The sequence below is a fragment of the Lontra canadensis genome, unplaced genomic scaffold (genome assembly GCF_010015895.1).
Source record: "Lontra canadensis isolate GAN:19392208 unplaced genomic scaffold, GSC_riverotter_1.0 scaffold115, whole genome shotgun sequence".
NCBI classification, from domain to species: domain Eukaryota; kingdom Metazoa; phylum Chordata; class Mammalia; order Carnivora; family Mustelidae; genus Lontra; species Lontra canadensis.
Window position 1 is genome coordinate 3,668,488 of NW_022631109.1, and position 27,773 is coordinate 3,696,260.

The 27,773-nt window shown below is 39.7% G+C and overlaps 1 protein-coding gene across 2 annotated transcripts in view; it reads left to right on the plus strand.

Moving 5' to 3' along the window:
- TTC17 (tetratricopeptide repeat domain 17) overlaps positions 1-27,773 on the plus strand; it is a 121,969-nt gene that overhangs the window by 89,386 nt on the left and 4,810 nt on the right. For both annotated transcript variants that reach the window (XM_032840653.1, XM_032840654.1), the window contains 4 exons: positions 339-492; positions 5,367-5,487; positions 7,692-7,851; positions 8,979-9,062. In XM_032840653.1, the coding sequence (XP_032696544.1) occupies positions 339-492; positions 5,367-5,487; positions 7,692-7,851; positions 8,979-9,062 (519 nt within the window). The remainder of the gene's footprint in view (positions 1-338; positions 493-5,366; positions 5,488-7,691; positions 7,852-8,978; positions 9,063-27,773) is intronic.

The following is a 27,773-nucleotide window of genomic DNA, read 5'->3' on the forward strand; positions in this document are numbered from 1 at the left end:
GGATGTTTTCTTTGTAGAATTAGGACCGGTTACTCTTTTTTTTTTTTTTTAAAGATTTTATTTATTTTTTATTTATTTGACAGAGAGAGATCACAAGTAGATGGAGAGGCAGGCAGAGAGAGAGAGAGAGAGGGAAGCAGGCTCCCTGCTGAGCAGAGCCCGATGCGGGACTCGATCCCAGGACCCTGAGATCATGACCTGAGCTGAAGGCATCGGCTTAACCCACTGAGCCACCCAGGTGCCCCATGGACCGGTTACTCTTAAAGCCACCAATATCCACAGCCTTTACAGATTTGATAATTGGTCTAATTTGTCCCTAACATATTTCCATTTTCCAGATCACATTCCAGGTCAAACGTGTAAAGAAACCCAAAGGAGATCATAAGAAAACTCCTGGGAAAAAGGTAGAACAGAATCAAGCAGAAAATGTACATCGTTACCAAGCAAACTTGGAGATCACTGGCCCAAAGGTGGCATCTCCTGGGCCACAAGGTAAATTTGAATGTTTAATATGCCAGTTTCTTTTTTCAGATTGCACTGTCTCATTTCTTACTAAGGAGGAGTTTGTGACTTGAAGGAGATCAGATGAGAGGGTAATGGGGCTTAGTGAATGAGGAAACAGTCGCTGGTATAAAAAGTTTGTTTTGATATTACTTGACTTCTTTACCATTGCCTGTCGGGCTTATATTCTTATCATCGTGAGCTTGAAGTCCTATTAATTCTCGATAGTCTAGTTTAATAGGATCACATGTGTCTTATAGGATGGTTGTGAGAACTATAAGAATTATACATGTGAAGTACTTTAAATGAACTGGCCACATAGGACTCAATAAATATTAACACTTAATATTTCATGTGTCGGATATCTCTTTAAGTATTGGATATATGCTTTAGAACTGTGCCCAGGAAAAATGCATACACATCAGAATTTGTCACGTACTTTTAGTGTTCATAGTTGTCCTGAAGTGCTTCTTGGGACTCCAGGTTCAGGGCCATTGCCATGGGCCCAGTTGACTTTCTTTTCTAGCAATGAAATAGTGGTGATCAAATTTCTTTTATAAAGAATCTTTTTTTTTTTTTTTTTTTAATTATTTTCAGGGGCACCTGGGTGGCTCAGTGGGTTAAAGCCTCTGCCTTCGGCTCAGGTCATGATCCCAGGGTCCTGGGATCAAGCCCTGCATTGGGCTCTCTGCTCAGCAGGGAGCCTGCTTCCCTTCCTCTCTCTCTGCCTGCCTCTCTGCCTACTTGTGATCTCTCTGTCAAATCAATAAATAAATAATCTTAAAAAAAAAAAAGAAAGAAAGAAAGGATATTTTCACTATCCTAGACTTCAAAAATTAACTTCATGAAAAGATGTCTTATTTAATTTGGTATACTTAAAGCTGAAAGCAGGAGGCACATAATAAAATATAAAGAATGGGGTCAGTTTCGCTAAATCCCAGAGTGAACTGTTACTTGGGAAAAATACAAAGGACACCAAAAAGGACATTTTGTCATGACCAGAGTTGACAGCATGTAGTAGCTGTACTATTTAAGGGTCACATCGTGTGTTAACAGGTTACAGAAAGAAAGCAGCACTTCCTTTACTCGGTCTGTCTTCTATAGCAAGGGAAAGGGTGTTCAAAATGTAAAACGTCATTATGGAAATGAAAATTCCATTAAATAGTAAATGTAATAAAATCATAAAAGTAGAAAATTTAGATGAATATTTATATAGTTTTCCGATGGAAAAGGACTTTCTAAGGCAGAGAGAAAAAGAAAAAAAATAATTATGGCATCAGAAGACACCATAAAATAGGCAGAACATTGAAACAAAGTATTTTTGCAGAATATTTATATTTTACAGACTCGGTGATAAGCACAAAATACCAGTATCATTTAAAGTACACCTACAACGGCTACAGGGCAACCTGGCTGGCTTAAGTCAGTTGAGCACCTGACGTCAGCTCAAGTCATGATCTCAGGGTCCTGGGATCGAGCCCCCCCTTAGGCTCCCTGATCAGTGAGGAGTCTGTTTCTCCCACTCCCGCTGCCCCTCCCTGCTTGTGTGCTCTTCTCTCTTTCTCTCTCTCATATAAACAGATAAAATCTTTTAAAAAAATAAAACAACACCTACAAATCAGTATGAAAACAAAGCATTTCAGTGAGTTGTGTCCAAGTATAGAGACAGTCCCCCAAATAACACACATACAGTTGGCCACTGAACATGTGATGAAATGTTCAGCCTCACTAGCAATCAAAGAGACATAAACACAAACAGCGACATGCCATCTTTGCTCCTCAAACTGTCTTTAAATGTGCAATACACAGAGTTAATGAGATAAATTTGGGGATCATTTGACCATATAAATCAGAAAATTTAAAAATATACCAATAATTTTACTTCCAATAATTTACCCTAAGTAAATCATTTTATAGATGCCAAAGACAGAAGTGGCAAGATTGATCATGGGGCCGCTTATCATAATAAAAAATTATAAACCACCTAAATGCTGGTAATTGCCCAAATACATTACAGAACATCCATGCCATGTACTGTGCAGCCAAGATGCTTGTAATCTAGTAAGTGAACCAAAGTGGTTTATAAAATAGCAGATAGAACACTTCAATTTTTGTAAGGTAGTAGATATACTGTATTATGACTACACTTGTTCACATTTCTGTATCTGCAGCTGAGGTGTATCTTACAGCTGATGATATTTTAAATAATAATTGGCTGTCTTTTTCTTTCTTATACCATATAAAATAATGTTTATGACCTCTTAGATTTGATAAAAGAAGCTAAAATAAACAAGTACATAGAAACAAGTATAGAAGAGAATATACCAAAATGTAAGTGGTCATTTCTGGGTACTGATAGAGATATGGGTAATTTTTAATTTTCTTTTACATGCTTTTCCATTTTCTAAATATTTTATAATAAGCCTATATTGTTTTTACAAACAAAAAACTAAAAATTTCTTGTAAAAGTGAAAATTAAAGCTTGGTGTGGTTGAGATGACAGGAAAGCACTTAAGTGGTTTTAAATGTATTCAAGTGGGTGGGCCCACATAGGGCATTGAGTGTACTTGGCCAGTGACATCAGGGAACCTGCTTACTCTCAGTAACATGAAAAGTTCTAAGGCTTGGGAACGATGACAGGTAGCCAGAGAGGTACAGTATCCTGGGTTTTCAAATAAATCTGCATTCTCTTCACTACTAGGAGATAAGGTTCATGATAAATCCTGACAAAGTTTTAAAGCAAATCCTAAAACAGATAGTTAGTGAGACCGTGGGGAAGAGTGGAGATCAATGAGGGCCACTGTAAATTTACTAAGAACTAGTAAAACTAATAATGCATAACTAATTTCACTTCCTTTTTTGAAGAGAGCTACCAGACTGGAAGACCAGGGAAATGCTGTAAATACAATGTAACTAGATTTCAGCAAAGCATTTAACAAAGTCTTTTAGGGGGCGCCTGGGTGGCTCAGTCATTAAGTGTCTACCTTTGGCTCAGGTCAGGTCATGGTCCCAGGGTCCTGGGATTGAGCCCCACACAGGCTCCCTGCTCAGTGGGAAGCCCGCTTCTCCCTCTGCCTCTGCCATTCCCCCTGTTTGTGTTCCCTCTCTTGCTGTCTTTCTGTCAAATAAATAAAATCTTTAAAAAATAAGTAAATAAATAAATAAATAAATATCTGTTAGGATATTCCAGTGAACAAGATGGGGAAATGTGGGCTAAGAGGCTCCCCATTGCCTATAGAATGAAGTCCAAACCTCCTCGTGTGGTGTACAAGCATCCAGACTGTCTGTCCTTCATACAGTTATTTTTCTGAACCAACCATGCTCTTATTTTACCCCCTTAACTTTGCATATGCTGCCCCCTCTGCCTGGCCTGCCCTCCTGCCACATCAGCAGTGCTAAAATATCACTCATCCTTAAACTTCAGATGCCACGTGCCTTCCCTTCCTTGGTACCTTCAGGCAGAATTAGTTGCTCTCACCTCCGTGCCGCTGTCCTGTACTTTCACTCTGGCAGTCATCCTTTCGTATCCTAGGATTTGTTCATGTTTGCCTTCCTCACTAGACTGTGAACTCAGGGGCAGGCCCCTTCTGTATTATTCCCCTGACTATTCCTAGTGCCTCAACACAGTTCCCATTTCTTTATGATAGACGCTCAATAAATGCTTTTCAAGTGAATTTCTTAAACATAACAGAAAAATAAGCTTTATTGTGAAACTTACGGTTTAATTCTTTTAGTTATTCATTTAAACAGGGCTCATTTGAAACTCTTCCAAACTCTTCCATTTTACTTAAATCTAAAGCCCTGCTTATACCTCAAACAGTTTTCTGTTATTGGCAAATTCCCACATTATAAGAAAAAGTTACACAGAACCAAAGTTCTCCTTCCTGTCCATTCATTCTATTGTAAGTCTTCCAGAAGTCCCCCATCCCAGACAAGACTTAGTTGGGGACTCAATCTAAGTCAAGGGCCTGAACACAAAAGGTAGTACCTGTGAAGGGTGTCGATTAACAGAGCTTTAAAAGCCCAGTATAGCTTTAAATAGCATGCTGATTGGAAGCCTACATGTTGGACTCAGACCAACCTGGATCTGGATCCTAGCTCCGCCGTCCATTAGCCAGATAACCTTGGGCAAGTCACCTGATCTCTCTGTGCCTCCATTTTCCCACCTGAGAAGTGAGCTGTGGATATAAGGCACTTAGCACAGGACCTGAGCACACAGTAAGTGCTCTGGAAATAAATGGTAACCTATCATTATCACCGTTATTCCCCATCTGCTGCTTTTCTCTGCAACAGTGGTTCTCTACCAGGAGTGATTTTGTCTTCCCAGGGCACATTTTGGTTGTCCCATCTGTGTGTGTGTGGCGGGGGGAATGGGGGGTGCTACTGGTTCTATAGGGTAGAAGCCAGGGATGCTCCTAGACATCCTCCAGTACACAGGACAGCCCCACACAAAGCACCCCCCAGCCACAGTCAGTCCTGCAAGAATGGGAAACCATGCTTTAGCCGTACATGCTCCTCCTAAGTTGGAGCTGTCTTTATAAAATCAAGATATAGAGGGGTAAAAATGAAACTTGGTAAGATGTTAACATCGAAGAATATCTTAGCTCTTATCTTCCGTTGATCAGTCTTAAATCCAGTGGACTCATTTATTTTTACTTCATCGTCTGTCTTTGAGCCCGAGACTTCACTCAGATAATCTTATTTCCTTTGCTGTGAATGACAAGATTCTAATTCTCTAAATGGTAAAAATCCTAAAGACTAGAAGAATGACTGGCACCTCCAAACACGCCAGCCTGGGTTAAGTAAGACACTGCGGGTTCTGTTCCTTTGCAGTCGTGTGCATTGATGTCATACTTTCCTTCTAGGAAAAAAGCGTGACTACCAGAGTCTGGGATGGCCCAGCCCAGACGAGTGCCTCAAACTCCGCTGGGTAGAGCTGACTGCCATCGTGAGTACCTGGCTTGCAGTTTCTTCAAAAAACATTGAGTGAGTATCTTAAACCCCTCCCTCCTTCGTGGCATTTATGTACCAGCGAACCTGTTGGGCCTCTGTTGACTTCAGGGATGCCCTTCTTTGTCAGCGGCTGTTAGAGGAGTCATCCTTTTTAGGCTTAGAGGTTCTGAGGATGACCATCGCTGACCACAGGCCACAGGTAGACGCAGTCCATTGTACTGAAGCAGTGAACGTGCCCTCCCTTCTCAGGGCCTCCCCCACACTTTTTAAGGTCTGCGGAAGTATGGAACTTACTTAGTTTGAGTTAAAGGCTGGATCCCTCTTTATGGAAAAACCTGTGTTTCTGACATTGTGTACTTAAAAAGGGAGCCAGAGCACATCTAGATTTACAAACACCTACCAAGACTCAGGCTGAGCCAAGTTGCCCCTCCAGTAACTGCGTTTTCCTCCTTGGATACTCATTCTCTTTTGCTGGCTCCTTCTCTGCCCTTTAAATGTTGGTGTTCTCCAAGATTCACCTCTAAGCCTTCTTACCTTAGAATCACTCCGAGTCAGACTGATGTACTCCCACAACTTCTGTCACCACCAGTATATTGACAGCTCTTGAATTTGAATCTCCATACCAGATTTTTCTTCAAATCATCTGTCCAGTTACCAACTTGGCCTCTCTGCCTAGATACCTCTGAGACCCCTCAACCTCAGGAAAACCAAACTCATTGTTTCCTTGTCCACTCACCTTCCAAAAAATCATTGTTCTGTGTGATTTCTGTTTCTTATTCTTAGTAGATCGCTCCAGCAGTCCTTAGGCCAGAAACCTGGGAGTCGTCCTTAATGATCCCTTTCCCTTCACCCTCAGATCTGGTCTATTACCCATTCTTACTACTTCCACCCTCTGAGTGTTTTTCTAAGCCGTCAGCTTTTCTCCATCTCCACTGCTGACCCTTAAACCGGATCGCCATCATCTCCACTCCACTCCACTCCACTGAGTAGGCGCCTAGCCGGGCCGCATGCTTTATTCACTCTTGACTCTATTCTGCCCCTTATCCCTACAATACTCAGACTCCTTCCTCAAATACAAGTCAAATAATTCTTAAAATGCTCGAATAACTTCTTACTGCTCTTTACCGTGGTCCACAAAGCCCTTTGTGATCTGCTGCCATGTGTCTTTCCATCCTCGCCACCCTCCCTCCTGTCGGGCCCTTCACACTGGTGTTCCTTTGCGTGGGGTGATGTTCTCACCACCTTCTTCCCACCTGGTTCATTCACACCCTGGTCTTGACTTAAAGCTTGGTTCCTTGGGGAATCCTTCACTAGTCACCTCCTTCCTCCATCAGCAGAGGGGGAAATACGTACCTCCCCGTAGTGTACTGACACTGTACCTTGTTTTTGTCTTTTATAACATCTGTAATAACCGAGTCACTCACAAGACCACGAGCACCAGAACAGCAGGGGTTGGCGATGTCTTGTTAATTATTGTACCTCTGGTGTGTGACACGTAGTAGGCTCTAAATAAATAATGAATGAATGTTTGCCTAATACATATTAGCTTTAAATAGCTAGAAATAAAATTTGGCCCTGCCAGTTTGCCATTTCAGCATATATGAGAGTGTATAACATTTAGCCTGCAGATAGCAGGAAAATGACCACTTTGGGTCTACAAAAGGGAGTTACGTCTTATGCATGGATACATTGAACAGCTGCATCTGTTTAAAATGTACTGTCTAAATTTTGGGTCATTTTTTCTGTGGGGTGGGTTTCTGTGCATAAAGGGAAAATAAAAGATAGGAACCACTTGCAGGTATTTATCACTGAAAAGGGAATTTTACCCTAAAAACAGAAATCCTAGACTAAAGCCCACCAGGTTCAAAACTTCCCCAGTGAGAAAAAATGGCCAATGGCAGTGACCACACCAGACCCCATGGTGCATAGAAAGGAGGCAGCTTGAGTGGACCGGGAAATCACTGAGCTCAGGACTCTATGATTCCAGCGCTGCTCCTTTGACCAGGGCTACGATCTCTGCTCATACGTTCAGCAAACAGTTATGGCCAGGCACTGGATTCTTGCACCTATAAAACGAGAGAGCAGACTAGATCACCTCTGCTGTCTCTTCAGTCTGCGAGTCGTGGTTCCAGACAGTCCTGGTAACATCACAAAGTTACGATCAGCCAATTATTAATACTCTTGCTCCCCACCCACTCGGGTTTCCCATGGCTAACGTGGCAATCTCCATTTTCCAGCATCACAGAACACATCGACTTTGCCACTCCAATACAGCAGCCGGCGATGGAGCCGCTTTGCAACGGCAATCTGCCCACGAGCATGCACACCCTGGACCACCTGCACGGGGTCTCCAACCGGGCCAGCCTGCACTACACGGGCGAGAGTCAGCTGACAGAGGTGAGTGCCCAGCCGTCTTCAGCGCCGCTGTACTTGCTAGCGCCGCAGTGGTGCCGCAGCTGACAGCAGGAAGCCCGGGGGCCGGGCCACATTTCAGAGGGCCTAAATCTAGGTGGCTTTACGCCAGGCCTGATTTATTTCAGGCCCTGGGATTGAGTTTATGCTTTTCTTTTAAGGGCCAGGAAATTTGAATTCTGATTCACTCCTCAAGGTAGGTAGCACTCTGCTTGCCAGCGGACAGAGGCTCTTGTCAGGATTACTTGGGGCAGCTTATTCTCCTGTTGGCATTCTTAAGAAGGCAAGGAAGGCGAGCAGACCCAGCATATGCCTAGCAGACAGTGTACCGAGAAGGACAATTGAGAAACCACCACGAATGTCCAAGAATAGAGGATTTGTTAAATAAATGTTATACAGATAGAGGATAGTATACAGTGGAGCCCTCAAGAAAAATGTAGTAGAGGGCGCCTGGGTGGCTCAGTGGGTTAAGCCGCTGCCTTCGGCTCAGGTCATGATCTCAGAGTCCTGGGATCGAGCCCCGCATCAGGCTCTCTGCTCAGCAGGGAGCCTGCCTCCCTCTCTCTCTCTGCCTGACTCTCTGCCTACTTGCGATCTCTCTCTGTCAAATAAATAAATAAAATCTTTAAAAAAAAAATCATTAAAAAAAAAAGATGTAGAAATACATTGATTGGCATGAAGAAATCTTCATGTTATGTGAAAATATAGGTGACAATATGTAGTGTGATCCCATATTCTGTGAGAGAGGCAGTATGTGTGTACACATGCTATTTCAGAAAAATCCCTGAAACATCAGTAGTGTAAAGATACTAACACTCGTTGTGTCTGGGCGACAGGAATACAGATAGTTTTAATTTTCTTTATTTACTCTCTTTTCTAATGTTGCTGTAATGAATATGTTTTACATGTCTGTAGTTTTTGTAAAGTGGGAGGATACGGAAGGGATGCTAGGTTTCCATACGTCTTCCCCAAAGTGCCCGACCAGCAGGACCACAGCACATACCCCAGAGCAGCTGCTGGCTTTTGGGCCCTAGTGTCTAGCTCAGCGTCAGCAGCGTCACCTAGATCCTGCTCCTTTCCTTGCTCTCACCTGCCGTCTTTCCCTACACCAGGTACTGCAAAATCTTGGCAAAGACCAGTATCCACAGCAGTCACTCGAACAAATCGGCACACGAATTGCCAAAGTTTTGGAAAAGGTGAGTCACCCTGTAGGGAAGCTGGAAACTACCGTCTGTCCACCTTCTGACTTTCCCAGATTACTTGCCACTAAGTGGCTCTAACCTCTATGTGAGTTACGCAGCGCTTAGTAGCTAAAGGAAAGATGTGAAATAACCCACCACTGAGTTTCCTTCACTTTTCCATTGCTTTTTCCATCACTCAGTTAGTACTCTTTTTGGCTGCTCTGTGTACCTTCCATGGTGGAACCTACCTTGTCAGTTTTGTCTTTTTTTTTTTTTTACCACACACATTGGAGCCTGTGGCCTTTATTTGTGCCCCCACCCCTCAGTTTTGTCTTCTTTACTCCAGCATGGAGGTGGGGCTCCTGGCAACCAGGGAATCTCAGTATATGACGTAAGTCAGGTGTTCTTCTGGTAGTGAAGAGTAGTTGGTATTTCAGGTTGTGGATGGGAAACACAACTTTAAATACCTTCTTCTCTTGAAATAATGAAACAAAATATCTGCAAAACTGTGTTTTTGTTCTCTAGAAGCCTAGAGAACATATCACAGAGCTTCTAAGACTGTTCATCTGTTTCTGTGTGATCTTTATGTAAAGAGGGGGTTTTGTAAAACTAAAATTAATTACTTTATGGTTAAGTATCTCTCCACTTTATTAATATATAATGTTAAAGCAGTACTATAACCTAATGAAAATCTACTGGGCTTCCGGCACGACATGACAGTGTGGCAGGAATAGGGAAGTCATGGTAGTTTTAAACACAGGAAATGGGAAAGTCATAGTTCTGTGAAAGTCACCATTCTGTGTCGATTCTGAACCCCATCTGGCCCGTATGTCACCACTTCCCCTGATGACTTGCTTTACAAGGAATATTCCTTGATTATGGTCCATTTTGGTTTCCTGGGCTTGGTTCCCTAATCTGTTTCTCCACTCCTGACCCTTCTCTCTGAGTGGTCTTTCCTTTTCTGTAAGAAAGGCCTGTGTTTGCAGTTGAAAAGCTCACTCGTCTTGCTTCCCACCTTTGTCTCCCTTTTAGTCCAAACTGGCATAACCCCTTTAAAAGACTTTGTAGAGGGCGCCTGGGTGGCTCAGTGGGTTGGGCCTCTGCCTTCAGCTCAGGTCATGATCTCAGGGTCCTGGGATTGGGCCCCTCATCGGGCTCTGTGCTTAGGGGGTAGCCTGCTTCCCCCTCTCTCTCTGCCTGCCTTTCTGCCTGCTTGTGATCTCTCTCTCTCTGTCAAATAAATAAATCTTAAAAAAAAAAAAAAAAAAAGACTTTGTAGACTTTCAAATGATAAGTCACTACAGACAGAATCCACATCTCAAATCTCTTCAAGAAGGTCCCTGTCTACCTTGAATGTGATTTCAGGGTGTAAATACCCTTAAGATTTTTAGGCACTTTTTTGTCTGTGAGAGCCTTATGAGGCTTACATCTATATCCTTCCGAGGCAGGAGTAACAAAAGTTCCTACTGCCGTGTTTCTGATTTGAGCTTGACCCCAAGGCCATAGTTTTACTGGTAACTTTCTGGAATTTTTTTTTTTTTTTAACTTTAAAACCTCATGCTGATTGGAGAAGCTGACAATTGAAAAAGTTTCATTTTCTAACCCTGCAAGTCCCAACTTGAAAGCAGTTTTTCTAAACCCTGCCCGAAAACTGTAGTTTCTAAAGTGCTCTCTCTTTTAATAGCTTTTCAAAAACCCTTTCCACTTTCAGCATTCTTCTTGGAAGTCTTCCTAGCCAGATCTACAACTTAGTTAAGTATTTTTGCTGTATTCTAAGATAGAGCCTCACTGTTTTACCAATAGATAAGTCCGCCCCTTCTCCAGCCTCCCGTCCTGATTTCCTCCGTGCTCGTCCAGCCTCTGTGAAGAGTCTCACTGCTGCTCAGCAGTTGTAGTCGACCCAGTCCTAAAACTAACACCACAGGTTCTAAGTGTCTGGTATGGCCGCACTCTATTCTGGACACCAAACACTATTTCAGTTCTCCATTTCTGCCTCAGAAGCCACTCCAGAATTTACTGGCTTCAAACAAAACCGTGATTTGCTCAAGACTGTGCAGTCTGAGCCAGACTCAGCTGGACATTCTTCTGGTCTCCCTTGGAGTCATTCATGCCACTGAAGACGTGTAGAGACTCATCTGGGACTGGCCACCGAAGAAGGTTTCACTCATGTGTCTGAACCTCCAGTGGAGAGGGGGGAATACCTGGGCACAGCTGGGAAGCCCTGCCTTGGTTGTCTCTCAGCAGGGTAGCTGGACCTTTCTCCATGATGGCTCGGAGCTCCACAAGGGTGAGAGCAGAAGCACGCAGGCCTCCGAGAGCCTATGTGTAGCCAGAACTGCCACGGCACCACTCTGTCCAAGCGGAGAGTGCTGGCGCCTGCTCGGAATCAAAGCCCGGGGAAACGTCCTCCATCTGCTAGCAGTGACAAAGAATGCGTGGCCCATCTTTAACACACCGCGGGTCCCTCCAGAGGAGCCACGAAACTGACGGCATCTCAACAGAGATGATAGAAACCAGAGGCCAGTGTGACAACATCTTTCAAGCTGGAAGAGAAAAAGTGCAAGCCTAGAATTTTATACCAGCGAACATGTCCTTCAGATATTAAGGTGAAAGAAAGATGGGTTCAGAGAAACGAAAATTCAGAGAATCTGGCACCAGAGGGCCTGCACTGAAATAACAAAGAACGTTCCCAGGAAAACATCCCAGATAGAGATACCGAAATGCAAGAGGGAATGAAGAACGCCGCGAAGACAAATGTAAAATTACAGTAGCCATACAGAGTCATAGCTGCAGGGCCCTGAAGTGCCGCGCTTTTACGTGTCACTAAAGTGCACGGTAACAATAACAGGTGATGGGAGGGAAGTAAATGAAGTTGAAAAGTTCTGAGGTTTAATTGGTATCAGCCAAGTACTAAAGTAATAATTTGCATAGGACTGTGATAAGTAAGAATACAGTTTTAAGCTCTAGGCTAACTACTAACAATGGTATTAAAATGTAATTGAACAGAAGGAAAATGGAATAATGTAAAACATTTGATTAAAGAAAGTCAGGCAAGAGAAAGGGTGCATAAAAATGCAAATGGTAAAATAGGAAGTAGAGATTCCAAGCGTATCAGCAGTTAGGTAAAAAAAATTATGTAATTTAAGCATTTAGTATGGAATGGATTTTTTAAATCGAACTATATGCTGCTTATAAGAGAAACACTTTAAATATCAGGTACAGAAGTGTCGAGAATATGAAGATGGAAAACAATATATACCATGCAAACAATTAAAAAAAGAGAGCAACGTTGTCATCAGAAAAAAATAGACTTTGAAGCAGGAAGCACTCCTAGCACTAGAAGAGCTAAATGAAAAAGATCAATAATGGCAAATGTGGGAGATGCTACAGAGCTACCAGAACTCTCATGTTGGGAGTTGCCAGTTGAGAGTATAACCGTACAGACATTTTGGAGAAGTTTGGTTGTCTATTAAGCATATATGATCCAGGAATTTTAGTGCTAGAATTTATCAAAGAGGTGTGAAAATACATGTCCACAAAATACTTTATGTTCACAGCAGATTTATTCATAATAGCCAGAAAAACATTGAGGTGCCCATCAATAGAAGAATGGAAGAACAATGCTGTATTTACATGGTGGATACTAATTATACTAATGGATTCAGCAAGAAAGGTCCAACATCCATATTGATGAATCTCAAAAATACTACACTAATAAAAGAGTTGGACACAAAGAAGTACCTAGTATGTGAGTTCCAACTATATGAAATTCTAGAACAGGCAAAACTCACCTGTGGTGTTAGAATTCTGATCACTTGTTGCTTTGTGGGGAAAGGGTTGACTGGGAAGCAGCCTGAAAGGACTTTGTAGAGTGTTGGAAATGTTGTGTATTTAGTAGTAGTCAAAAGTGAATGTTTTACTTAAGATCTGAGCATTTCTGTGTAAATTATACCTATTTTCAAAAATGAAAGTTTAAGGATCTTAGCCCACCAGAAACTGAAACAGACTTGAACTAAAAATCACTAAAGGAATTTCTTCAGGCAGAACAAAAACTATCCCAGATGGAAACGGGAAAAAGCAGAGAGCAACAGAAAGGGTAAATATTAAATATAAATGAGTGTGACCATACAAAGTAATGACAGTAGTAGCTTCTGATGGGAAAGTGTAATAGCATCAGCTGTGTCCCTCCAGAGGGAGTCCTTGCTTAGCCCAGCGACCCTTCTCTGCCTGCTGCCCTTTGCTGCTAGGCCACAGTTCAAGTGCAAGGGAACAAGTCAAATGATGTATTATGGGAACTATCCTGGTTTAGATGTTCCAAGTTCCATATAAAAACCATTATCTTTTGTGATAGCTCCTTGAGTCCTGGAAAGAGCCTCGCTCTTTATAAGAACCACGGCACTCCGAAACTTGCAACTGGCTTTTCATGAGGTGTTCATAGTTTATTTCCAGTACTCCTAGTCTAGTTACAGTTACCAACTGAGGTCATTTTTACTATAAGCTATCTTGCCTGGTAAGAGAACATTCACCCTTTATTAGGTTTTCAGGAAAATAGAGCTAGAAGGTTAATCTAGTAACCATGTCCATTGTGGGCTCACAGACCAACCTCCATGACCTTGAGTTACTAACTTTAATACAACTCCTCTCAGACTTTAGGGTCCACCAGAATCACCTGGAGCGCTTATTAGACTCCACAGTTTGCTGGGCTTCTTGAGTTAGTAGGACTAGGGCTGGGCTTGAGAATGGACATTTCTTGTAAGTTGTTGGCTGATACTGCTGGTAAGAAGATCACATTTTGAAACCGCTGCCTTAGAAAATGACAGTGATGACAAATAAAGCACCCCTTTCTCATCACTCACAGAAGAACAAGCATGTCCATATCCTCTTTGCTTCCAGCTTTTAAAATAGTCATTATCATTTGTCATTTCTTGGAAAGCCCAAGGAGTTTGTAGTTTGCATTGCCATTCATTATCTCCTTAAGTGTCCGTAGATGACACTGATTCGTCCCCATGTGAAGGTTAAACCCTCGGGATGCTGCCCCAGGTTGCAGCTGAGGTCGCTCCCACATAAGCTGCTCGGACAGCGCTGCCTCCCCAGACGTGCAGCTCACCACAGCCATTGCCATGCAGCCAGTTTGTGTGCCAGCTTGCCTAGCCCTCTTCGACCTGTGTGCTGGTGCAGAGTGGTTCTTCTACTTCCGTCCCCTGCTCCCCCTGCTTGGGGCTCGTGGGCACCACTCCATGCTGAGTAGATCCGTGGCCAACCCAGTTTCGGTCCAAACTGACCCAGCTGCTCCACCTCTTTTCTAGTCCAGCCCCACTCACAAACATGGAGCCAAGCTCGAGTCTCTTCCATGCCCCCTGCCGGGCATCAGGGCCCCGTTTGACCCAAATGCATCAGCTACCCCAAGGCAATTGTCATTCTTCCCAGCCAGCCCACTTACAGCTGTGCTTCTGGTCAGTTCCATTTCATGAACAGTGGGGAGGGGAGGAGTGGGCAGTTGCTCTCGGCACAAGTTTGTCTTCAGCTTTCATCTAGGCCTACAATGGGAAGATTTATCCTCTGTCACACAATGTCAAACTTCTGCCATCAGACCCCGAGAAAGTTGGCCCCGCACTGAGACTTTAGTTTCTTCTGCATCTCCCTGGGCATTCTTTTATGTCACAGTGCCTTGGCCACATTGAATCAAGGCTATGAAAGTCCATTCTGCTGCTGCTACAACTCTGCGGTATCCACTGCCAGAGGATTTAGGGCCAGATAGATAAATATTTTATACTCGCACAACTCAGTAGGGCACTTGTGGTCTTGCCTTCACTCAGAAGGATAGAGTAGGAAACCCAGTAAACTAGCCATGCAGGTTCTCATTAGTTTTTCCAAGAATTGCCCTAACAGTCTGGCAGCAGGCCCAGGGACAGTTATCTGCCCCTTTCCCCAAGTGACAGTTCAGCGATGAGGGATCAAGTCCACATGAGCTGAGTATGGGAACAACCCTAGTTCAGAAGTCGCAAGTTCCATGTAGGAACCAATAACTTGTACAAGAGTCCACTGGGCTAGAGCGCAAGAGTTCCAGCAAGGGACAAGAAATGTCACACTCAGGAATGGTCACAGTCCTCCCCGTCCACTGCAGTTTCGTCAGGTCGTCTTTACTGTAAGTGTGTTGGCTGATAACATGGCTGGCATTCTACCTTTATTAGGTTTCCAGGGTAACACAGCTGAAAGATTAACATGAGATTAATTTTCCCATGAATGCACATGGGCAGGGTGTTAGGTATTAGCATTATCAGGGAAGTAGCAAAATTAAAGTAATTTGTATTTTTAGTCTGGAATAATTTAAAGGTGCATATTGTCGTTTCTAGGCTCACCATTAAAAGAACAATTGAAGAATGTATAGTTAAGGAAAAATGGAATAATAAAAAAAATTTGATCAACTCAGTAAAGCAAGAAAGGAAGACAAAAGGAATATAAAATAGAAATATATATTATATGTAAAATATAAAAATGGGTAAAATAAAATACAAATAGTAAAGTGTTAGATATAAGTACAATATGTCATTAATGACAGTAAATACAAAAGGACTAAGTATTCCAATTAGATTACCAACATTATCAGACTGGGTTAAAATACTGAACCCACTTACGTGCTGTTCACAAGTAACACACTTTACTGTAAGATATTAAGTGGTTGAAATTAAACAAATGGGAAGAAGATATACAAACACTTGTCAAAAGAAAGCTGGTTTAACTATACCAACATCAGACAATGTGGAATTTAAGGGAAGAAGCATTACTACAAAAAAGACGATTAATAATAATAGAGTGGTCAGTCCACCAAGAATATACAAAATTGTAAATCTGTTTGATGAAACCAATAAGATAATTTCAAATTATATACGACAAGCATTAAACATTGGCAGATCTAAACAGAGAAATGAATCTACAATCAGACGTCAGCCTCTCTCAGTAAGTGGTAGATCTAAACAGACAAAAAAAGTAAAAATATAGACCATCTTGCTAAAAAACAAATTTTTCACATATTTATATAATGTTTCATTAAACTGTGACATAATTCTCATTTTTAAGAAAGCATATGGCTCAGTCAGTAGAGCATGCAACTCTTGATCTTGCGGTTATGAGTTCGAGCCCCATGTTAAAATGGAGCCCACTTAAAATAATTTTTTTTTAAATGCACGTGGACCATTTACCATGTTGATCATAAACTGAGTCATAAAATTTAAAATACTGAAATAACTTATAGAGTATTATTTTCTGACCACAGTAGAATTAAATTAAAAAAATAAAGATCAGAAGCAGGAGGATAGATGGAAAATCCTCAGCAATTTTGCTGGCATTAAACAGTACACCTCTGTGTAACCCATGGGCCAGTGAGGAAAGCCCAAGCAAAATTAGAAAGTATTTTGAGGGGTGCCTGGGTGGCCCAGTCAGTTAACCAACTTCCTTCAGCTCAGGTCATGATCCCAGGGTCCTGGGATCGAGCCCTGCATCAGGCTCCCCGCTCAGCAGGAAGCCTGTTTTTCCCTCTCTCCCTGCCACTCCCCATGCTTCCTCTCTCTCTGTCTGTCAAATAAATAAATAAAATCTTTTTTAAAAATAGAAAATATTTTGAAATGAATGATAACAAAGATAAAGCAGGTCAAAACTTGTAGGATGCAGCTAAAGCCGTGCTTGAGGGAAGTTTATAGCCCTTAAATGGATATATTAGTTAAAAAAAAAAAGGACCAAAAATCAGTGATCTATGCTTTTATCTCAAAAAGCTGGAAAAAGAACAAATCAAAACTACAATGAGTTATTTCTTGCCAGTGACATTGGCAGAAATCCAGAATTTTTATAGGCTCAGTGAGGCTGTTGGGAAATTGGTGCTACCATTCATACATCCTGGTGGAAAGGCAAAGTAGAATAACCTTTGTGGAGAGAAAATTGACTCTATCTAATAAAATTATATATTCATTTACCCATGTAACCAGCTTTCAGGAATCTTTTCTAAAAATACAAAATTAATACAAAAATACCTATGAATAAGGCTGTTGATGGTAGCCTCACTTGAAATAGCAGACTGGAAACAGCCCATATGCCCAACAGAAGAAGACTGAGTAAATAAAAAGTCCTCCATGGGTGTTTATTTGGTGTGAACATCCTCACAGTGGAATCTTTTACAGCTGTCAAAAAGAATGAAGACAATTTCTATAAACTTCTATGAAATAATCTCAATGATATAGGCAGTGAAAAAAGGAAAAGGAAAGTGGGAAAAAATCATCTCTCTGATTACAATATTTTGCTTTTTAAACAATGACAAGGTTGGGGATGTGTGTAGAGAGAAACAGATATTTCTTTTTAAAGATTTTATTTATTTATTTGACAGACAGAGATCAGAAGTAGGCAGAGAGTGAGGAGGAAGCAGGCTCCCCGCAGAGCAGAGAACCTAATGTGGGGCTTGATCCCAGGACTCTGGTATCATGACCTGAGCCCGAAGGCAGAGGCTTAACCCACTGAGCCACCCAGGCGCCCCGAGAAACAGATATTTTAAAATGGAAGAGTAACTTTTAAAAATACTTTTAAATGGTTTTCCGTGGAGGGAAGAAAGAAATTGGTTGGGAAAGATCGGGCATGAAGCTAGATTTTCTTGACTCTATATTATCTTTTGTTTGATTTTGAAAACTAATATTTTGTTTAATATCAAAACAAATTTTAATAAGGCAGTTCCTAATTAAAAGTAAAATTAAGTGAGCCCGACCACATACTCAGTTGGTAGTAAAACCATACCAAGAGGAACTATTCCAAGTGACTTTAAAAGACCATTATTTGACTACTTCCCTGATGGGATTTACCCTACGCACAAAAGAAAACCTTACTCGTTTTCAGTAATACTATTGTTAGTAATATTGATATTGTCCTGAGATTGTAGGTGTATGTAATGCAAAATAAATGAATAATTTTGTTGGTGATGTTGCAAACTAGAGTTTGGCTATGGGTAAAGGACATAAAAGTGTGAGAATGATGATGTTAAGTAAACGTCTGTAGTTGTGAATTAAAAATACTAGCAAAACTTTCTCATATATTTACACATTTCCTAACTTGATTTGCCGAAAAGATTAATATCAGTGAGTAACCCAGTATTGATAAGCACACTTTATGCCTAGATATTGATCCTTAAATACTATTTTCCACTAAAAGGAGCCAGAATTCCTTGGAGAAATGGCTTCTACCAAGTCCAGGCAAGCAAAGAGACTCCCAAACTCAACAAAGGTTGTGTCAGAAGAACTCAGAGCCAACTGGAATATGTTCCCATTGGCCAAAAATGGAACACTTTGAAGCAACTGAGTGGGTAGATCACAATCACATATATTAAACGATATTTAGACTCCCAAATTCACACTGAGGGTTTGGTTTTGGAAGATGCATGGGAACAAACTTGGGTTTTTGTTTTTGTTTTGTTTTGTTTTTCCTAATATGAAAAGAAAATAACCAGCATGTTTCCTTTCTTTCTAAATGAACTGTACTTTAGGGTAAATGATTCAATGATGAGAAAAAGTCTCTCTATAGGAGTATTCCAACTAGTAAACTAGAAATAATAAAATTAGAATATTACAGTTTCGCTGCTCCTAATTAATTTATGGCAGTGATCATCACTCGCTACCAACCTCACAAATACACTCAGTACTGGACATTCACATTACCGCCTGTGAAGCGTTTGGCCACCCTGCCTCCTCAGTAAGTCAAATCTGAGGCCAGTCAAGCCTCTGACTACCAACCAGTGGGAAATACAGGGGCAAAGGAGCGTGTTAAATGACTCCTGGGATACCATCAGCAGAGTCCAGACAGTGGAAAACTACAGGATAAATAACCCCATTTCTTCACAGGAATGTTAAAAAGTAAATGAAGATGAACCCTCGGTATCAAAAGACGCTTAAGGAACACATTAACCAATGGCAACATGCAGACTTTATTTAGATTATGATTCAAATTATAAAAGCAGAATGAACTTGCATAAGACAGCCAGGGGAAACAGGACTATTGATGATACTAAGAAATAATTTTCAATATTTTAAGCAAGCTTTGTTAACCTTGTTTTAAATGTGAGTTTTTATCTTTTAGAGGTACACACATGGAAAACTTACTGATGAAATTATATGAAGTCTGGGATTTGCTTCACATTAATATGGATGAGGGGTTAGAGGAAATCATAAGTGGCCATGAGTTGATAAGTGTTGAAGCTCGTCAATGAGTGCATGGAAGTTCTTATACTGTTGTCTTCTTTTGTATATATTTGAAATTTCTCATTATAAAATATTTTTTAAAATGTTATCTCAAAGGTGAGCAAACAAATACCATACCAGAAATGAGGAAGTTAAAAAAACAAATTGACATCTCTTAAACTAAAATTATATGTATTTAAGTCAAATACTCATTGGGTGAATTAGACACAATTAAATAGTGAATGCAAGCTTTGTGTAAAAAATTACCTAAAATATTATAGAGACAAGACGGTAAGTGAATCGACCAATTCAGGAAGCATGCTGTATTCCAAGCTGGATAAGTAAAAAGAAATCCATGCCTGGCTACGTCATAGTAAATCAGCAAAAACAAAGGTATCTTAAGAGCATCTATTTCAGTCGGGGCACTGTCAGGAAAACAGAAATGACATTAGGTAATTCAGAAGAGCAAATTGAAGGTAGAGAATTGATTACATTGTCGTGGGAGGGTGAAAAAGGAAACACCTGACTCCAGTAAGCTAGAAATACCAACTGCTGGGCCTGGCACCCAAGCCTAGGGATGAGAGAAACAGGCAGGCAGTGGGGTTTTCAAAATCTCAGCGTTCACAGGAATTCTGGCAAGTGAGAGTTCTGGCTTCTGAAGAGGGAGCATATCCTGGCTGCTGAAGGGATGCAGTGAGGCTGGGTCTGGGAGTGCAAAATACTGTTGCTCAAATGACACTGACAGGTGCGACACGCAAACAGGAAGAAAAAAGTCCCTTCTCCCTCTTGCCCTTCAGTCTCCTAGGTTGCACAGTTGCAGACCCTGACAAGAAGCCTGCTAACAAAAGAGAAATATGATTTGCAGAGTTCTAGCCACAGTACCACAGAGCAAATTATAGAATTTTGGATTTGCATCTGATCACTTGATAAAGACCACAACGTGCATATGCATGAATTTACTCACAAACAAATATGTAGTGGAGGCTTAGTGTGTACCAAAGACTTTTTAAGTGCTTGGGATAAATCAGTGAGGAAAAATTTAGACAAAGACCTCTGCCCTTAGGAAGGACAGAAGGGACAGATTACCTACAGAGGAATGATGGTCAAAATGACGGCCTGTTTCTCAAAACACCTATCTAAGCCAGGTGATAGTTTTGAAAACATAGTGGGCCCTCCTAGAATTGTGTACCTTACAGTGAGAGAAGAGTAAACACATTTAAAGATAACTGGAAAAAGTTTACTACCAGGAGTCCTACCTAAACGAATTTTTCTATATGAAAGCCAAAGAAGGATTGTCTGAGACCGAAGATTTGCTAAGCAAATAAAATGATACATACATGCAAACCCAAGCAAATATGTCTGTAGAAAACAATAATTTGTGGGATTTTTAAGAGAAATGACTAAACAGAAATACTGTGCGAAACAATACACATTTGAGTGTGGGATGATCGGAGTTAAAGTGTTCAAAGGCCTCAAGATTTAGGAGGAATGAGTTAACATATTGCTTGGACTTACGTTCAATATTGAGTAAAGATTTAAGGTTAACCATTAGAAAGAATGCAGATCCCAATCCTTTGAAGATAAAATAATGAAGTTAGGAAGGGGAGGATCAAAAAAAAATTAATGCAAGAAGTGGCAAAAAAAAAAAAAAAAAGGAAAAAAGAGCATTTAAGGGTCAGAACAACAGCAACAAAAAGTGGTAAGAACAAATAGAAGCCCAGAAGTAGACAATCTTAGAAACAATCTGTAATAAGGGGCACCTGGTGAGCGTCTGCCTTCAGCTCCTGTTGTAATCCCAGGGCCCTGGGGTGGAGCCTCTGGTCAGGCTCCCCACTCAGCAGGGAGTCCGCTTCTCCCTCTGCCCCTTCCCCCACTTGTGCTTTGGCACTTTCTCTCACTCTCTCAAATCTTTTATTTATTTATTTATTTATTTATTTATTTATTTATTTGACAGAGAGAGAGTGCACAAATAGGGAGAGCAGCAGGCAGAGAGGGAGGGAGAAGTAGGTTCTTTGCTGAGCAGGGATCCCAGTGTGGGCCTTGATCACAGGACCCTAGGTTCATGACCTGAGCTGAAGGCAGCCACTTAACCAATTGAGCCACCCAGGCACCCTCAAATAAAATCTTTAAAAAAAAAAAAATTCTGTAATGTAGCAGTCAAAATAATGTCAAGTCGGAAATTTTTTAAAGATTTAATGAGTCAAGGGGCGCCTGAATGGCTCAGTGGGTTGAAGCCTCTGCCTTCGGTCATGATCCAGGGTCATGGGATCAAGCCCTGCATCGGGCTCTTTGCTCAGCAGGGAGCCTGCTTCCTCCTCTCTCTTTCTCTGCCTGCCTCTCTGCTTACTTGTGATCTCTGTCTGTCAAATAAATAAATAAAATCTTTAAAAAAAAAAATTTAATGAGTCATGCCTGAAACATAATACAAACATTGAAAAAAATGGGAAAGAAGATACACCAGATATTTGGTAATCAAAAGAAGGCATAGTTATTAATTACCTGAAAAATATATTTCAAAATAAAAAAATTATTAGGGGCAGAGAAAATGACTATATAATCATAAAAGATATAATTCACAGGATACACCAATTCTAAACTTACACATACCCAATAAAGTAATCTCAAAAATATAAAGCAAAAATGATCCACTGGAAGAAATAAAAAATACCGACATACATACCATTCCCCACTGTTGATAAGCCAATCAGTGTCTGAATCTATATTCATGAAGTGTGTTAGTCTGTGGTTTTCCGTGATTGTAATGCTTTGTCTAGTTTTGTTATTAGGTTAATAATAAATGACTTTGTATAATGAGTTAAATGTTCCCTCCACCTTATTTTTCCAGAAGACTATATACAGAAGTGGTATTATTTCTTCCTTAAATATTTGATAGAATTAAGCAGTGAAGCCATTTGGGCCAGGATTCTTCTTTGTGAGAGATTTCTAACAACAAATTGAATTTCTTTAGTAAATATTCAAATTATCTCTCTTCTTGAGTGAGTTTTGGTAGTTGTATCTTTAAAGAAAGATAATTTGTCTACTTCATCCAAGTTGTTGAATTTATTAGCATAAAATTGCTCATAATTCTTTTTTTTTTCCTAATTCTGATAACATCTGTGGGATCTGTAGTAACGTATACTCTCGTAATTCTGATGTTGGTACTTTATATCTTTTCTCTTTTTTTTTTTTTCTCCTGATCATACTGACAGAAGTTTATCCATTTTATTGATTTTCTCAAAGAACCAAGAACCCAAGGTTTTGAATCCATTGATTTTTCCCTGTTTTTATTTTCTCTGTCATTGGTGTCTGCTCTTATCTTTACTATTTCCTGTCTTCTGCTTCTTAGGATTTAATTTGTTGGGGGTTTTTTAGTTTCTTTATGTGTAGGTTTAGGTTATTTATTTGATCCCTTGCTTTTCTAAGGCAGGTGTTTAATGTTAAAAGTTCCCTCTAAATTCTATTTTAGCTTCATATCACAAATTTTGTCATATTTTCATTCAGTTTAAAATAGTTTATAATTTTCCTCCTAATTTCTCTTTTGATCTGTAAGTTATTTAGAAGTATGTTATTTGGGTTTCCAACTATTGGGCATTTTCCAGATCTCTTTCTTTAATTGACTTATAATTTTATTGCAGTAAATGAGCATAGTTCATGTAACTTAAGTCCTTTTAAACTTATTCAGACTTGTTTTATGATCCAGAATATGATCTGTCTTGGTAAATGTTCCATGTACCTCAGAAAAGAATACTTTTACTGTTAGAGTATTCTAGAAATGTCATTTAGGTCAAGTGGTTTGATAATATTGTTCATGTCTTCTTTATCTTTATTGACTTTTTTGTGTATTTCTTCTGTCCATCATTGAGAAGCATGTTGAAATCCACAGCTGTAACTCTGAATTTGTATATATTTTATTTTCTATAAGTTTTTGATTCTTGCATTTTTAAGTTCTGTTATTAAGTGCGGAAATCAGTGAAACCAAAGAATGGAGATCCACAATCTAAAAGTTGTTTCTTTGAAGCACTGTTCAGGCAAAATTAATCAAGAAGAAATAAAGTGCAAATAACCAATATTGAGGGAAAAGGGAAGCAAAACTACAGCTAAAGAGAGAAGAAAATGATACAATTAACAATTTTATGCCAATAAATTTCAAAACAATTGTAAAGAAGACAAATTTCTAGAAAAATGTAGTTATCCAAATTGATTTGGTAATATAACTCAAATAAATTGCAGCAGTACGTTAAAAAAATCTCACAAAGGATACAAGGCCTATTGATTTTACAAGTGAATTCTACCGGACTTTTAAGAAGTACACCACTTCAATATAAATAGACTCTTCCGGACAGCAGAAAAGGGAACAACTTCCCAGTTAATTGCTTGAGACAAGACCAGTGTCTTGAAAACAAAACTAGACAAAGACATGAGAAAAAAATAATACTGTAAGCTCCCTCACAAACATAGGTATCAAAATCATAAGCCAAATTTTAACAGACAAAATCCGACAGGATATATTTTTCTTTTACAAGATGCACCTTGATCAAGTTGGGTTTATCCCAAAAAATACAAAAATGGTCTAACTCTAGGAAAACCCTGTATTTTATCAACCAAATTAAAGGATTAATATTATGAAATTATTTCAGTAGATTATATTTGATAAAATGCAGTACCATTCATTAAAACTAATGCAAATTGAGAATAGACAAAGACTTCCTTAATCTGATAAGAAGAATCAACAAAATATTTCAGCAAAGATGATTCTTAATGGGGAATATTTTAAATAATTCTTTGAAGTCAGCAAAGAGAATGCCCACCATCACCACTTTTTTCCAGATTTGTACCAGAAGTCGTAGCAAGTACAGTAAACCAAAAAAAAAAAAAAAAAAAAAAAGGAAGGAAGAAAGAAATGGCGTATTAGGAAGAAAAAAACCAAAGTATTATTTAGAAATGATGTGATCATCTACATAGCAAACCCAAAAGAATCTACAAATTTTTAGAAATAATAACATTTTTATCAAGATGGCTGCCTGTAAAGTCAATAAAAATAAGTTGCATTTCTATACAGCAGCAGAAAGTATTAGAAAACATGATTTTCAAAGTATTTCCAATTCTACAAAAATACCAGTTTCCCAAATATAAATCTAACAAAAAAATTTGTAAGCCCTGACTGCACAAAGTGATACAACTTTATTGAAAGGCATTTTAAGACCTAAATAAACCAAGATATATAATGTTCATGGATAAGACAACACACATCATAAACATGTCAGTTTTCCCTGATTTGATTTATAGAGTCAATGCTACTATAAACAAAAAACCAACAAGTTTTTCTTTTCTTTCTTTTTTTTTTTTTATGGTACTTGAAAAGCAGACCTTTATATGGAAGGGTAAGGAATAGACATGACACTCTTGAAAAAAATAAGGTGAGAATTGCCTTACTTTTATGAAAAATTATAAAACAGGCCATAATGCCTTGTGCTCAAGGATAAACGAAATAATGACAAGGGGGACTACATAGAAAGCCCCGAAACATACTGACATACATTGGACTGTGGAAGATCAACAGGGAGAGAGGGGATTTTTGCAGGAAGCTGTGCTGGGGCAATTGCTGAGCTCATTCATCCTCACTTCCAGCTTATACAAAAAAGGAATTCCATGTGAATTAAGGACTGGAGTATGAAAAACAAAGCCTTAAAAATTGGAATAAAATGTAGGAGATCTTTCTGCCCTTGGAATAGAAAATGATTTCTTAAGATATTAAAGTACTAACTAGAAGAGAAAATGTGACTAGGTTCACCTACATTAAAGTTTAAACTTTTTTTTATTTAAATACATTTTTTAAATGAAAGAGAAGTAAGCCAGACAGAGTGAGAGAAAGTATGTGTGACACATTCAACCTGCAAGGACTGATACGCAGAACATAGAAACAAATCAGTGAGAAAGATAAAGAAAATAGAAAGATACATAAAAGATTAACATCAGACATTTCACTGAAAGAAGATATGTGTGGCCAATAAGCTCAAGAAACAGTTATCAGTCTCACTAATGATCAGGAAATGCAAACTAAGACCACAGTAAGATGCTATTTTACCGCCACTGATGACACCAAGAATTAGAAAGGCTAGGAAGCAAGAAGCACTTCTAAACATTGCTGATGGAATTGTAGATTGTTACAGCACCTCTAAGGAACAAGTTGCCATTCTCTTGTTACGTTGGACATTTACATGTCTTGTGAACCAGCAAGCCTACCCATAGGTACCTACTCTAGACTAGAGAAACTCTACACGTTTACTTGCAACAGAAAACTTAAAAACAGGAAATATTTCAGAGCCCCCATCTACAGAAAAGGGATAAATGCATTGTAATATATTCACTTAATGGACATTTCATTGTGCAGCAAGGAAATTGAATGAGCTAAAGCTACACACAACATGGATGAATTTTAGAAATAAAGTGTTGAGTAAAGAGTTCAAGTGCGGGGTGCCTGGGTAGCTCTGTGGGTTAACCCTCTGCCTTTAGCTCTGGTCATGATCTCAGGGTCCTGGGTTCGAGCCCTGCATTGGACTCTCTGCTTGTCGGGGAGCCTGCTTCCCCTTTCTCTCTGCCTGCTGCTCTGCCTACTTTTGATCTCTCGTTTTCAAATAAATAAAATCTTTTTAAAAAAAAAAAAGTTCAAGTCCCAGAAAACTCCTTACCACATTAGACCACTTTTATAATGCATAAGAAGTACACTAAGTATTTTATTGTTGAAGCAAATGTGTGTGTGTGACAGAACACTTTGAAAAAGCGATGGGATAAGAAACACAGCATTTAGGATAGTGTGTGCCTGTGGAGAAAAGGCAAGAGGCTGGAATTGTTTAAGAGCACGTAGATGACTGGCCGCAAGTTCATTCTAGACCAGGGTGGCAGTGTGTGGGATATTCATTATGTTTTATAGCATAGGGGTATATTTTTTCATATAATTATTATGTATATATAATTACATAAACATGTTCTTTTGTATGTGTGAAATATTGGCATTAAAGAAAGATAATTTGAGTTTTTAAAAAAGAATCCTTTTGAGAAACCAATCAAAAGGACCAAGTCACTAAGTCACTGAGAAGGGGGAATAAATCAGCAGTCTCAGATTTCTCTGCAGCAGCCAACCGTGCCAGCAGGCGATAGAACAATGCCAACGCATTATTCAAGGAAAGAAAGAATGAGCCATGGTTTTATATCCAGCCAGCTGTCCTTCAGGTATGAAGGCTGAAGACAGAAAGTTTTGAACTTACATGATTATATCGGTTTGGTAGGGTTACCGTAACAAAGCACCACAGCCTAGGGACCTTAAACGGTAGAAATTTGTTTTCTCACATTTCTGGAGCCTCCAGGTCCAGGATCTGAGTGCCGACAGGATGGGTTTCCTCTGAGGCCTCCCTCCTCAGGCTGCTGGTGGCCAGACTCTTGCTTCCCCTCCACAGGGCCTTCCCTCTGTACACAGGACCCTGACGTGGCTCTTCCTCTTCTATAAATCCTTCGTATAAATCCAGTCTTACTGGATTAAGGGCTCATGCTGAGGGCCTCATTTTAATTTAATTACCTCCCTTAAGATCCTATCTCCAAATACAGTTACATTCTGAGGTACGAGAGGCTGAGATGTGTCTTGGAGAAACACAATTCAGCCCATAACAACAGTCTCAAAGAATATTGTTCCCACCAACAGTACTGGGCTGAACCTCGGTCAACCACGACATGATTGGGGAAACCACACAAAAGTCATGTCAGTGGTCAATGAATGAGTTTAACTGCAAAACCAATATAAAAAACAAACTTTGGGGAATAGGGTGATAGAACAATATAAATACTATATGCCCTGACAATGAAGAATAATAAAATTACCAAAGAATTATATTGGAAGAAAGAAATAAGATAGAAAGCAAAAATCAGGGCAGGTTTTCTGTGATGGTTGGGAGTTAGAGACCATCTGTCTGCTTAGTGATGGTCGGGAATTAGAGACCATCCATCGAAAAGGGCAAATGAAATAGGAAAATCCAAAATTAGATCTAAATTAAGTACTGAAATTTTGTATATGGTAAAGGTAGCATCTCACTGGGTGAAGAGAGATGAATTATTTGTTAAATCTTATTGGGACAACTTAGTAACCATTTAAGGTGGAGCCATATTTTTTATACCAAGTTAAATTTCAAATGGATCAAAGATTTAAATGTGAAAAAATGAAACTAGAAAAGTTCCGTGGGGAGGGGGGGGAGTTCTGGGGTAAAATGTAAAAATTTCTTGATAACCTTCATGTAAGCAAGACCTTGTCAGCTACAACTAAAAATCCAGAAGCCATCTAAATTAATAAACTGAACTATGTAGAAATCAAAGCCTGCATTGCAAAAACAAAACAAAACAAAACAAAAAAACACCAGAGGTCCAAAAGCAAACATCAGAAAACTGAGGGAATGTATCTGTAATTCGTATCACAGGCAAGGAGTCCTTTGCTATATATATATATAGATAGATAGATATAGATATATCCTAA